Below are 13,584 nucleotides of genomic sequence, written 5' to 3'. Positions count from 1 at the left end.
GCAAATCCGTGAGGTCAGAGTTTAAATGTGGGGGAGTTGCTGTTCGTCATAGTCCGAGACATCAGTTTGCAACTGTAGAGCATTAAAAACAGGTTTAAAACAGACCGCTCCCTCCTTCATGATCACTTTAAATGTGTATGTGTGTCATTGTGTTTTTGTGAGAGAGTGTCCAAAAGACCCCCTCTTAGACGTCACTGTTGTGTATTCTTTTGTCTGGAGCCCAGGGGGCGTTTGCCATATTCCTCTCTCTCGTGTGCAACAAGCATACTGGCCGCCACAGTCAGCCAGCAACAGGATGTGTTTCCTGAGGGGAAAAGAGGATGGGAAGAGGTGCCAAATGTAGACCTGGTCCTTCTCTTGTCTTTCCTTTTCTGGCTCTCTAGATCTTGCCGCCCTGTGTGCAGTTAGCTCTATTTTTCTCAGCAAGTATCTCACATTTCAATGTCAGGGTTGGTTTTCTATGACCATATAGAGGCAGATTTTGGCTACTGCTCTTGCTTTCTTTTTATTCACTCGACCTCCATTCCCCCACTGCTAGCAGAGCCTCTAAAGATTTGGGGTATTTCCTGTTGCCTAACTAATAAACAGCCCACATCTGTATCACTTAAAGCAAGGAGGAGGGAGGTGGACAAAAATAGAGACCAGATGGCTGTGGAATCTTAAATTTGGAATTGAAGCAGAAGTAGAAGGGGGTAGAGGGGCTGATTCACATCAGTGAGACAAAATGAGAAAAAAAGAAAAGACAGAGTTAGAAAAGCATGCCCCTTGCTTTGGGTTAAAGTCATGCATACAGTCTTGGATCTCTGTTTATATCAGTGTTTGTGTGCAGGGTTTGTTTTAATGATAAATGTTGAAACAATACTTCAGTACTGGATGTCTAGCCAGCGAGGGTTTAGGACTTAAAGTACAGACCTAAACTAAACCGTAAATAATTGTGTGTAACTGTATTCCCTGTTGAATAATAAAATACCAATGCAGTGAGCTACACATTGCCCTTGCAAACAATCCATTTTTCTTTTCTCTGTAGTAAAGCGGTATGGGAAAACATGGCACGGATGTGTGTGAAAACCCGCCGGCTGGATGTGGCACGTGTGTGCCTTGGGAATATGGGAAATGCCAGGGCAGCAAAAGCCCTGAAGGAGGCCGAGGCTGAGCCTGAACCAGAAGCCCAAGTGGCTATGTTGGCCATTCAGCTCGGCATGCTGGTAAGAGATTCAAGAAGTGTAAAATGACAGATAGGACATGCCTCACTCACAATCAAGCTAATATAAAATAGTGGCATGTGCCCATTTTTCTCTTCCCTATTTATGGAGTACATTTTTTTTTTTATTCGCGTTTTGCCGTTCTTTCATTTTACCTTACAGCTTTTGAAATCGAAATTATGATATGGAATGTTTATTTAATAACGTACTATACTTTAATTTATTCAACCATTGTATTCAATCATAATTTTTAGTCTGAGAAAAACAACATACATTCAAAAATAGAGGGAAAACCCCGGACAAAATGGACGATGAAATAGAGAACATATAAGACAGTGAATGCAGGAAACGCCATCCTCTCAGTCCAGATTATAAAATCTATCCAGAGGATATTTTTCCTGTTCTTCATAAATAATCCCCAAAATTTGAGTCCAACATAATGGCACGTCCTTAGGCTACAAATAACACATCCTCTTTTTAGGCATAGGCAGTGCACCACACAAAGACTACGGGACTTTCTGGACCAAACGCATTTATCTTTCAATCTTCTTTTTCCTGTCCTTCAATAGGAAGATGCAGAAAAGTTGTACAAGTGCTGTCAACGTTATGACCTGCTGAACAATTTCTACCAGGCTTCTGGCCAATGGCAGCAAGCTTTGGAAACGGCAGAGACCCATGATCGCATCCATCTGCGCACCACCTACTACAATTATGCCAAATACCTGGAGTCCATTGGTGACAAGACCCTGGCCCTCACATAGTGAGACAGAATCTGTTGTTTTGTGTCAATGATATAGTAGTTTTGAATTTAAGTATTTGTGTCTTTCTATGTAAGGGCAAATTTACCATGGAAACAAAGTGTGATTGTCAGCCTTGTTGTTACAGTTATGAGCATTCAGACACACACAGGGTCGAAGTGCCCAGAATGCTCCAGGATGACACGTCGTCTCTAGAGATCTATGTTAACAAAATGAAAGACAAGTAAGTCCCGAGTTTCTCTTGATGGTAAAAACCTTGTCATTTGAAGAGCATATTACACATTTTGCATACTATATGCATTTAAACATCAGTCATATCATCTTCTCCATTCAGGAACATCTATAAGTGGTGGGCCCAGTACTTGGAAAGCCAGTCAGACATGGATTCAGCGCTGCGGTTTTATGAATGTGCCCAGGATTACCTCTCCCTGGTTCGAGTCCACTGCTACATGGGGAACATTCAGAAGGTGACTCAGTTTGTATTCAGGGTGTCATGTAATATTTAATGAAAGAAATAGCAGTCATGGGTATTTCACTGGATAAATTAACTTTATTTCAGATATAGATAATAATTGTTTTGAAGTGAGTCCACAGTGATTTGGATTGCAGTTATAAACATGCAATAATAAACATGCAGTAATAACATTGATATAGTGAGCTGTCCATAAATGTGAGAATGTATTTATTTATTTTACCAGGCATCTGAGATAGCCAATGACACAGGGGACAGGGCAGCATCATACCACCTGGCCAGACACTATGAGGGTCATGATGATATCAAACAGGCTGTCCACTTCTACACACGAGCCCAGGCCTACAACAATGCCATACGACTTTGTAAGGTAAAGCATTTGTACGTGTATTTTTCTGCCTATTCTTACTGACACTCAGGTATTTATGAATTAATACATTTATTTATCATGGTATTCACTGGCAATAATGCTTAACATGTTTGCTCATTTATTATTGTTGCTGTGCTCCAGTCTTTCTCTCAGTGGGTTGTTGACATGTGTATCGTGTCTAAACAGGAGAATGGTCTGGATGACCAGCTAATGAACCTGGCTCTGCTGAGTAATGCTGAGGACATGATGGAGGCTGCCTGTTACTATGAGGAGAAAGGCACCCACATGGACCGAGCTGTCGCACTGTTCCACAAGGTCCCTCACAAATTTCAATTATACATTAAAAAGTTCATTTAGTAAAACCTTTTTTGAATTACATTGAACAAATGTCTGCTTTTTCGGAATGACTGAGGTTACATTCAGATTGATGTCTCCTAAATCATTCCACGAGGGGGCAGTATTGAGTAAAATATGTAAAGCCAGGGGAAAATTATACAACTGTATGTTTTTCTTCTTCTAATTTTCTCCACTGTAGGCTGGTTACGTCTCCAAAGCTCTAGAGTTGGCCTTTGCCACCCAGCAGTTTTCTGCACTTCAGCTGATCGCTGAGGATCTGAATGAGTACTCTGACCCAGCCCTACTGGCACGCTGCTCTGACTTCTTTATCACACATTCCCAGTATGAGAAGGCTGTGGAGTTACTGGTAGCAGCCAAGAAGGTACCTGTTTGTGACACATAATCACCCAAACATGAAAATATTAGTTTATGTGCTTACTCACAGTATATGTGTGTCTTTTCATTTGTGTATGAACAAAGTACCATCAAGCCTTGGAGTTGTGTGTGACCCAGAGCTTAACCATCACAGAGGAGCTGGCAGAGAGAATGACAGTAACTGATTCAAAAGAGTTGTCTGAAGATGCCCGAAAGGAGCTGCTGGAGAGGATAGCGGACTGCTGCATGCGTCAGGGCAATTACCACCTGGCCACCAAGAAATACACACAGGCGGGCAACAAGCCCAAGGTAATATTGTGGTGTGTAGTAAACACTATATTGATTCTCTGCAAGCTTAGAACATCTTGTAAGTATCTGGGTAAGAGGACAAGGGATTACTCCATCTGCTCTGTCATGATGTCATGTGGCATGTGCACAAATAATTGCACACGCAAGTTAAAATATGACCAGAATAATTTTTGAATGTGTCTTTTTTTAAACAGGCCATGAGGGCCCTGCTAAAGTCAGGAGACACAGAGAAAATAGTATTCTTCGCCAATGTTTGTCGTCAGAAGGAGCTTTTCATCATGGCCGCCAACTACCTTCAGTCTCTGGACTGGCGGAAAAATCCAGAGATCTTGAAGACAATCATTGGTTTCTACACTAAAGGCAGGGCACCGGACCTGCTGGCTGGCTTTTATGAAGCCTGTGCTCAGGTAGAGCAAAACCTCATGCAAGATATCCATTTCATGATTTTTATTATTAGTACTTGTCTGGTTATGAAATGACAATAAGCATTTTAAAAGAAGTCTGTTAAATTTAGGGCAGTGGTCTTAAATAACAACAAGTATGTTCAGTGGGATCAATGTTCCCTTAGAAAATGTAGTCATTAGGTTATTCTATGTCTGGTTCTTATAGTTGTAACTTGAAGAGAGAATAATTCAGGCAAAATACTTTTTTTCAAATAACACAGTGTATGCTTGGTGTTCTTGTTTACCATTGTTAAGGTTGAGATTGATGATTACCAGAACTATGAAAAGGCTCTAGATGCTTTGACTGAGGCGGTCAAGTGCCTCTCAAAAGCAAAGGACTCTTCAACTGGACGACAGGAAGTAAGACTGGCTGACCTGCAGAATAGAGTCACTCTTATCAAGAAATTTGTCCACGCACGCAGGTAAGAATACAACTATATAATTAATATTTGTTCTTGTTCGTAATAAGAACCTTATTTTTCTTCTGAAACAGACATTTGTGTTGGACATTTGTCTGGCTGTGATCGTCGTCTGATGTTTTGAGCTTTTGTCTGCAGGTTGTATGTGGAGGATGCCGATGAGGCGGTGCGGTTATGTGAAGCTCTGCTGGAGGAGCCGGAGTTGGATCCTGCTGTCAGGATTGGAGATGCATTTGGTTTTCTGGTGGAGCACCACTGTCAGCAAGGCAACTTCCAAGTGGTGACTATAATTTTTGTCTAGGTTTTTTATTACGTAAAATTAGACTTTGGTTAAAGAAATTATCGGCATCCTGTAAAAGAAAGTGTTAATTGTGAAATCATTGATTGTCAGTTAATTTCTCCAGATTTACTTCTCTCTTTTCCATCGTTTTTTTCCAGGCCTACCGTAAGCTGGAGGAGCTTCAAAAGATTTTGCCATCGCAGAACATCAGGTACTATGTTAGCCAAGCCAGCCTAGAGTCCCTGCAAAAAGAGATGGGTGTACCCATGGATCGTGGTGACAACAATCAAGCTGTCAAGGAGGAGGATGAAGTGGAGGAGGACTTAAATGTATCTTAAATCGATCTTATCGATGATTTGTTTTTAATAGAATATATTTTCATATATTTGGATTCTTCATTCATGTGTAGAAAGAATCCACATATTCAAGCGCATAAATATGCAAGAGTCTGAACTTTCTCAGACCGGGAACAACTGTGCAGTTAGCGTCAGTTAGCAACACAAATTACATTGGTAAAATGTGCGCAGTAATTGCATGTAATATAAGGCACTTGATTATTACGTGCATGGATGAGCACTGTGACGCGAAGACAGAAGAGATGGGGCAGGGAGAGTGCTACACCAAGACCGCATGAGGTTGTTTAAAATCTTCCATACTCATTGAGACAGGATGTCTCCTACCTCAAAAAAACAATATTTTGACCTGCAATACGTCAGAGTGCAAATTTACAGTGTGACTGAGGACCAAATGTAGGAATTGCCACTAGAGGCTCTAATTGTAGAGCTTTGATATATTAATGACCATCTTCACATAGATGTAAACAGTCGTTCAATCTCATGCAGTGGTAGTGCATACAGATACACACTAGACCTACTAAAATCTACCGAATCTTCACCCTATTGTTTTTCAAAACGTCCAACACAAATAACATGTAACATGAACTGTAAAAGATTTCTTTTTTTATTTATTTGATGCAGCTCTTGTATTCTACCTTCAATCCTGGATTAATTTTACAACTGCAGAATTGATGAATACAGAGTATCGCCTTTGAGCTGAATTTTATATCTAAATTTGGCTTTGAATGTGCTGTTTATTATAGATGTATCCCCAGACCTGATTATGTGGTTTACATGCATTTGTTACAATGTATTTTTTATTCAATTAATGTATTAATTGTAAGTATCCTCTCAGTGTCAAAAGTCATATCTCTTTTTCAGATATTTTTGATAACTTGTGAGTCGATTTTTAATGAGCACATGTGAATCAATGTGTTTTACATTACAATGCATTGTTGCTATACATTGCAAAGTTCCTCTAATAAAAAAACTTTTTCAGTTAAATTGCACTGTATGGTCTGGAAGGTTGATTGGTATTGGTTTTCATATTCATAAGCCTGTAATCGACTAAACTGACTGGTGAAGCTGGCAAAGATGTAAGCCTGGTCAGACAATATGCATTATTTTACCATAACATTAAGTCATTATTACTGCTGATTTACATTGATTTTACAGAATATGTTGACCTATCAATCCTAATCTGAGTCTTTTCCAACTATACTCACAAGATGGCGCCACTGCAATGACATTTACCAAATTTCGGCCTATGTTAGAAGAAGCAGTGGTTTAAATACATATGGAGAGAGGCCCTGTTGTTAATTAATAATTTAATATAGAGGGAAAAATTGTAAGTTAACTACGCTTTAATCTTCAACAGGTTTAAGTATTTAGTTTGAAGTTAATGTAGGCCTACGTGGTGAAAGTCAAACACACCAAAGAGCAGTTAAAACGATTTATTTCTCTATAACATTTACAATGCCATTTTTTGTGCTATTATATTATTTGTAGTATAAACAAATTCAAGAAAAGAAGAAAAGAAAAACATCCCACACCATTTTTTTGGTGTTGTCGAGGCCATGGCAACATATTGTTGGTGGAAACAGCGGTCGCATTAACTCAAACAGCAGTTGACCGTGAATAAATATGGAAACACAGGACCACCAGACAACTTCAAATGAACTTCAGGAGCGACTTCAAGCTCAGACAGAAGAAAATGTAAGTAATAAAACTAGTCAGTCTTAATATGCAGATGTTAACTTACACTTTCTACTCCTGAAAAAGGCCAGTTTTGGTTAGGTAGTTAGTTTCTGAAGTAAGCTAGCTAGCTAAATGGGGGAAATATGAACGTAAGCAGCACACGTAGAGGCTGTTGTCTTTGATATGTAACCTTAGCTACAATACAGCCAACATGGACATGAAAGCGTATAATGTGCCTTTGTCATCTGATTGTAGCAAAGTATTTCTGTTCACCTTACTTTAGTTGCAGCTGCGTGACAAAAATGAACGCCTTTTCACCAAAGTGGGCTACCTGGAGAGCAGACTGGGCCACCTGGCCAGCTCCAACACAGATCTGTCCTGCAGGCTTGTCCAGAGCGAAGAGGAAAAACTCAAGGTAGAGTTCATACGTTCAATGCATGTATTTTTTCAGTATAGAACCAGAAAACAATTCTGTCCATTTTTTTAGCTATCGAAGGAGCTTGTGGAGGAGAAAATTCTGACAAACAAGATGAAAGAGCAGTTTGAAGAAGAGAAGTTTGAGCTGAAAAACAAGGTGAGGGTTTGGTCGGTTGAAGTGTTGTAGTGGTGCACCAGAAGTGGGTGAAATGTTGGCTTTATTTGGTCAGTGAGGATTTTAAGACATGAAGCTCAAATATGCCTAAAAAAAGCTTGTTGAAAACGTTTACTCGGGTTGCTCTGAGTTTTCAGTGTTGTCGGTGCTGCACTGTTTTCCCCTCCTGTTAGATATTGAACCAAGCTGGTGGAATAACAGAGCTTGAGATGGAGCGAGACAACTTATTCAGGGAACTCCAGTCTGCTGAGGCTCGTCTGAAAGTGGGAAAGAAGAGCGGCCAAGACCGGACAGAGGAGTACGCCTCACTGAAGAAGAACTACCTAGCTCTGGCCAAGGCCCATGATGAAGAGCTGGCCCAGAGTGAAGAGCTAAGTGCTGAGCTGCTGGCACTGGCCCAGGCCCAGGACGCCCTCCGTAGGCAGCTGGAGGAGCAGCAGCAGAGTGTGAAGACCACCACCCAGGGCCTGCACGGTGAGCTGGACAGGGTTCGGGCCTTGATCAGCCGCATGTCGCGTAACAGACTCAAGGTGAGGCCCAGACAGTGTGTTCGTTAATCTTGACGGCTCTTGAGATGCAAGTATGTATGCAAATATGAATGGGCGAAAAGGGACTTTCAGTCCCTAGTTTAATTTATGAGTTGAGTTCATTCCATAGTTTCTGGAACTTTTGCTGTGAGTTTTGTTGAAAAACCATACACAGATCATGTTAGTGCAATCTTAGCTATCCAAAAACATGTATTATTCATTTTCAACATAAGCAGAACTTGTTCCTGTCCATGTGTAAAATGATAAAGCATAATTAGACTTATGACGATCATGTTTCTCCAAACAGTTCATACAACCAGTGCATGATGCTTTACTGAACCTCGGGAATACACGACTATAATCATTTCCCATGTTTTACTCACTGACAAAGTTTTGATCATGCAACAAAGTGAATGGGTTTTTAGAGGCGAGAAAAAGAGCATATTTGAAAAACAAATTTTCTTTTGACTTAAACATTTTTATTTTTATTTTTGGGGTAAACTAAATCTTCAATTTGAAATATTATTGTATTTTAAATGTTTATTCCATTTTTTTATCATCTGTTACAGCTTGAGGATCTAGCAGCTTTGGACAAGGGGCAAAAATCTATGGAAAAAACTGTAAGTATTTTTGTACATAACATATTATTGTTTGTAACAGTGGTCAACACAAATCTTTAACAGGCATGAGTTTATTTCTCCTTCATATGCTCTCCCATAGCTACTTGGAAACCAAGATGAGATCAAAGACATGCTGGAGAAAATGAAGAACAGCTACGAGGAGCAGCTGAAGAAACTGGAGGAGAAAGTGTAAGACCCAGACAGTGTTTGTCATTTACTCGTGCACAAGCTTAATTACAATGGAACATCATTATCTTTCCATTTCCAGTCATCAAAACAGCCAAACCCATCTCAGGATATATGTCCCAGTGTTCATGCCACATACATATATGCTCTGTGGTTCCTCTTTGATTTTAATCCTTTTATTCTGTGGCTTTATTTGCTGTGTGTGTGTGTGTGTGTTTGATGTGGTCTCTTTGTGTTGCCCCTGTGATGTAGCTGTCTGTGGATTTTGGTCACTACTCTCTTGTTGTTGAGCCTGTGTTTGGTCATCAGGGTGGCAATGGGGAAAGCCCACCAGGAGAGCGAGAGAGCGATCCACAATCGACAGCAGGAAGTATTTGAGAAGAGTGTGGTGAGTATATACAATCCCATACTGATGTACAAAACATTTCTCAAATGATTGTAGATATTATTACGGTTTTGCAACCTCCAAGTTTGCTTGGTGGAAATGTGTCAAATCATGTTTTTCATATTTTTATCCAAGGCCCTGATGTGCTCTCAGAGCCAAGTGAAGGAGGTAGAAGAAGAGAACTCAATGCTGCAGCTTCAAGTCAAAGAGCTGAATGAGGAATACCGTGCAAGGCTTGTGTGCTATTTACAGGACTTAGCTGTGAGTTGCAGTGCTCACACATTCATGTCTACAAAGTAATGTGGGACAATGGCTTATGCAACATCCTTGTCCATGCCTTAGGAGTACATTGATGGACTTGGAGAAGGTAAAAGCCCTTCTGAGACTTCTGAGATGAGGGCACACGTGGACAGCATGCTCCAGGATGTTCGTTCATCCTATAGGGTCAGGGAGGAACAGCTCGCCTCTGCTGCTCGCTCCTATAAGAAGAGGCTTCAGAAGATCACTAAGACCCATCATGCTCTCCTTATTGCATACCGGTGAGACTTCCTGCCTGCTTAACGGTTGTGTCTGTTTATGCCCTTCTTTTCAGTGTTTATAGATATTCCATAAAAATGCTGTTGAAACTTTCTACACCATTATTAAGTGAATGAATAACAAACTCAGTGTACATAATATAATATATACAGTATATACTATATTATATACTTGAATTTAATGGCAAGGTGAAAGCGTTGGCAGTCCGATCACACTTCCTCTGAGACAGACGGGCACCACAGTGTTCTCAGTGCCCCGGTGACTGACTGACAGGCTGGAGGTTGTAGGGCAAAGCAAGACGACTTTATTTCTACAGCACATTTCAGACACAAGGTAATTCAAAGTGCTTTACACAAAACGTTAAAGAACAGTTAAAAGAAAGAGAGAAAATGCAAACAGGCTAAAGTGGAATAAGATATATAATACAACATTACAACATATAAATACAACAATAAAAGTTCCTGTGCCGTTTAAGAAATGGATATATTTATTTGACTGTAGTGACGGGTTTAGGAGGAGAAAGGGAGGTGTTTTATTTTGTGCGGAGTTAACAAATATTCTAAGTAAAGGACAAACTGTTATAAATAAACCGGTACAGGTGAAAATGTGAACGATACTTAACCCTAGTTAGAGAAAGATTAGAGAGGTAGGGTACCAGCTGCCAACAGTAGCAAATTCCCAGTTAATCCATAATGAGTAACTGGCCACATCAATACACTGTGTTCTTTAGGGTTCAGAGGGAGCTGGTCTTGACCAAACCAGAGAGCGGTCTTGACCCTGGACCCCCAGAAGCCTGCTTCAGCCTGGAGCCCACTGAGCTCAAACATGAAACTGAGAAGGAGCTCCAGCACCTTCGCCAGGACAAAGCGAGGCTGGAGGGTCAGCTGCAGGCGGCCTGCGAGCAGGTAGGGCAAATGAAAGATGGCTGCTTTGAAATGGGTGGATCTGCTTTTGTTTTGTCTAGTGAATGCTTGTATTTGGTCTTCTTTGTGTTCATACTTCATTATAAAGCCAAACAGCATTTGTTTTGTGAGCAGTGAATTGAAAAAAATGACTTCAAAGTTTGTGTCCTATGGCAACAAAAAGCTTTACTGCAGATCCTGTAGATCCTCCTGATAGATGGGTTGCTATTAAAACCTACGGGGCACATGCAGACGCATAACCCAACCTTCCCCTGGTTAAGGTGGATACATGCTAGAATACCCCGGTTACTAAAGGAGTTATCTAGGTCTGTTAACCGTGTTATGAGAACTCCGATTTTAACGGGGTAAGGTGCTCACATGACGTTTGAGTAGGGCTAGGTATCGTTCAAACATTTGTGATACTGGTACTGATATCATTACCGTGACTTTGATACCAGTTCCTATATGATATTTTTTTAATACCAATTTTATAAATAAAAATTACAACAGTATGGCACAGATATTTAATTTTTGTTTTTTTCAGCTCCTACGTTTGAGAAACTGGGGTTTTGCCTTTTTTTTAGATGTGTTTTTAAAGAAATTGTGTGCTTTTTTTGGATATATGGATATACATTATTACTAAACCAGCAACATTAAATCCAGTGCAATATTTATTTAGGGTTACAAGTCTCCAACACCTTATTTGTGTCTGTGTTCATGTCATTTTCTGTTGTTCTGTTCCCTTACTTAGGCGTTTATGCTATTTGTGGTAATGTTTTTTGTATATCCTTTGGCGTTATTAATCTAATGTATGTTTGTATTTATGGCTATGTCCTCTTTTTCTATGAGCTACCTAGGGATGCAAAAAGAATTTCAGCTCTATCTGACAAATAAGTATCATATTTGAATTGTAGGGTAGTGATTTCCAACCAGCAGGGATTCCAGGAAGTCACTGCATCTGGGCCGAGATATATTCAAAGCGTCTGACATCACGTAAAATCAGTGTAAATCATCAAATGAAGCTCCTTTTTAAGAATAAATAAAGTTCATAAAATGTAATTGAATGAAAGCCTGACCTTTTAAATATCCATAACAGAAATAACCATTTTCACTTGTCATTGGCAAAATATTGCAGCTCAGATTCTGTTTATGCCGCACACTTTAAATCTTTGATTTTGCTTCATTGTTTTACATACACACTGTATATGTGTTCATGGGGACCTTCACCTTGACTTTTTTTGTTGCAGGTGGCTGTCTTAAAAATGCCTATTCCCAATTTAAGTCAACAGGAGTGAGTGTCATTTTTGCATTTTACCAATTGACAAATGTGGTCAGCTGTGGATTGTGTCATAACAAGTTATGAAAAATGTAACTTCATCAGGTCGGCATGCGAGGAATCCTGGACGGACATAAGGAAACAGCTGAGGGAGATCACAGACTCTACACTGGTAAACCAAACTATCTCCTTCCATACAGTTTGGATTGTAAAATGTCATTCCTCACACAAAGAACAATTTCATAACCTTACTTAAAACCTTTAGTTTAAAGAAATAAACTATTTTCTGTGATGAAGTCGATTTTAAGACCTTTTGTTTAAACAGGTGAACTCTGAGAAGGAGCGCGCCCTTCTCATCACCAGGGCTACAGTTGCAGAGGCGCAGGTGTCGGAGTTGCAGGACTATATTGACAACCACCTGGGCAGGTCAGGAAGTCACTTGATGTGTTAAGTCATGTGGTGTTCATTTTCAGAAGAGCGTTGCATTGAGCTTTACCACTACCTGCAGGTATAAAGAGGAAATCTCACATCTCTGCAGACTGCATGGAACACAGGAGGCGGGGCGTTCCCAAAGCGCTAATTCATCACTTAATTGAGAAAACTGGCCACAAAATTTGAATTCCAGTCATATATTGCAATGTAATTTAACACTACACTGTTTTTTAGTTAAATCTCATACATATTAAATCTCAGGTTTTAACATTTATTTAACTGAAATCATACACAAACGGTAAGCTTGGTTTATTCAAATTAAAATGGATTCTTTTCTAGGTGGTTACTTATTGTATATCTATCTGAGTACCTTGTTTTGACCGGAGAATGTATGGTGTGTGTTTACACCGTCACTAGGTGGTGCTGCTCATACTGGTGGTTTTTCTATGAAAGGCCCCCAAAGAAATCCGGCCTTGAGAAAAAAATGCCTGGAATGTTTGTAAAGCTTATGTCAATTTCACGAGCTCGGCAGAAGAAAGCGTGGTGACAATGAGGGGTCGCCCTGGTGAGAATAATGTCATTACATGTTACCCAGACACATACACGCCTGTGAATACTTTCCCTCAGTGCCGTGCTGAGAACTGTAGCGCAAACAAGCCAGGCTTTTTTTTCTCCTTTTTTTCCAGAGTAAGGGTTCATATTTATAACCCCAGTGTGTGAATAGGCATCTATTCCCTTTAAATCCCTTTAACAGTGAAAAGGTCTGCATTTTTTCTCTAGTGTGTTTTGGTAGCTTGGTTTCATGCCATAGTGCGATAGCTGGCATAACTTCAACATCCTTTATGTATAGAGTACTTTAAAAGGTGAATTGTTTGTTTAAAAAATGTCAGAAAGGGGTATGTTGAGTTTACTGTTTGAAAAGATTTTCAAATAAACTTGTAGCCAAAGTACTCTGGGAACGATGGGAAAAGTAGAGGTAATGGAAAAAGGCATACACATGTCACCCCAATCCTCTTTTCAGGGGGCATGCCAGCCGTGGGAGGGAGGGAGCAGGGGTGTGAAAGTTTGAGAGGAATGGGAAGTGGGATTTTGTTAGTAATGCATTACACTCCCAGGGCCCTGGGAAAAGG

At 40.1% G+C, this 13,584-nt stretch overlaps 2 protein-coding genes across 3 annotated transcripts in view; both read left to right on the top strand.

Moving 5' to 3' along the window:
* ift140 (intraflagellar transport 140 homolog (Chlamydomonas)) overlaps positions 1 to 5,637 on the top strand; it is a 22,721-nt gene extending 17,084 nt beyond the window's left edge. For both annotated transcript variants that reach the window (XM_032502235.1, XM_032502234.1), the window contains 12 exons: positions 1,028 to 1,205; positions 1,772 to 1,962; positions 2,088 to 2,183; positions 2,295 to 2,427; positions 2,659 to 2,802; positions 2,989 to 3,117; positions 3,338 to 3,520; positions 3,619 to 3,822; positions 4,017 to 4,229; positions 4,521 to 4,687; positions 4,823 to 4,964; positions 5,123 to 5,637. In XM_032502235.1, coding sequence (XP_032358126.1) covers positions 1,028 to 1,205; positions 1,772 to 1,962; positions 2,088 to 2,183; positions 2,295 to 2,427; positions 2,659 to 2,802; positions 2,989 to 3,117; positions 3,338 to 3,520; positions 3,619 to 3,822; positions 4,017 to 4,229; positions 4,521 to 4,687; positions 4,823 to 4,964; positions 5,123 to 5,302 — 1,960 coding nt within the window. In that variant the 3' untranslated portion in view covers positions 5,303 to 5,637. The remainder of the gene's footprint in view (positions 1 to 1,027; positions 1,206 to 1,771; positions 1,963 to 2,087; positions 2,184 to 2,294; positions 2,428 to 2,658; positions 2,803 to 2,988; positions 3,118 to 3,337; positions 3,521 to 3,618; positions 3,823 to 4,016; positions 4,230 to 4,520; positions 4,688 to 4,822; positions 4,965 to 5,122) is intronic.
* Positions 5,638 to 6,668: 1,031 nt separating this feature from the next.
* The window catches only part of ccdc78 (coiled-coil domain containing 78), a 7,354-nt gene continuing 438 nt past the window's right edge, over positions 6,669 to 13,584 (top strand). Inside the window, exons 1-14 of the mRNA XM_032502745.1 lie at positions 6,669 to 7,015; positions 7,281 to 7,412; positions 7,485 to 7,571; positions 7,763 to 8,119; positions 8,686 to 8,736; positions 8,837 to 8,925; positions 9,232 to 9,310; positions 9,443 to 9,568; positions 9,650 to 9,846; positions 10,575 to 10,749; positions 11,994 to 12,037; positions 12,128 to 12,194; positions 12,348 to 12,448; positions 12,531 to 13,584. The exon at positions 12,531 to 13,584 is cut by the window's right edge and continues 438 nt beyond it. Coding sequence (XP_032358636.1) covers positions 6,944 to 7,015; positions 7,281 to 7,412; positions 7,485 to 7,571; positions 7,763 to 8,119; positions 8,686 to 8,736; positions 8,837 to 8,925; positions 9,232 to 9,310; positions 9,443 to 9,568; positions 9,650 to 9,846; positions 10,575 to 10,749; positions 11,994 to 12,037; positions 12,128 to 12,194; positions 12,348 to 12,448; positions 12,531 to 12,618 — 1,665 coding nt within the window. The 5' untranslated portion in view covers positions 6,669 to 6,943 and the 3' untranslated portion in view covers positions 12,619 to 13,584. The remainder of the gene's footprint in view (positions 7,016 to 7,280; positions 7,413 to 7,484; positions 7,572 to 7,762; positions 8,120 to 8,685; positions 8,737 to 8,836; positions 8,926 to 9,231; positions 9,311 to 9,442; positions 9,569 to 9,649; positions 9,847 to 10,574; positions 10,750 to 11,993; positions 12,038 to 12,127; positions 12,195 to 12,347; positions 12,449 to 12,530) is intronic.

This window comes from Etheostoma spectabile, chromosome 21 (genome assembly GCF_008692095.1).
Source record: "Etheostoma spectabile isolate EspeVRDwgs_2016 chromosome 21, UIUC_Espe_1.0, whole genome shotgun sequence".
In the NCBI taxonomy this organism is placed as follows: Eukaryota; Metazoa; Chordata; class Actinopteri; order Perciformes; family Percidae; genus Etheostoma; species Etheostoma spectabile.
This window is presented reverse-complemented; position numbering and strand designations above follow the sequence as displayed.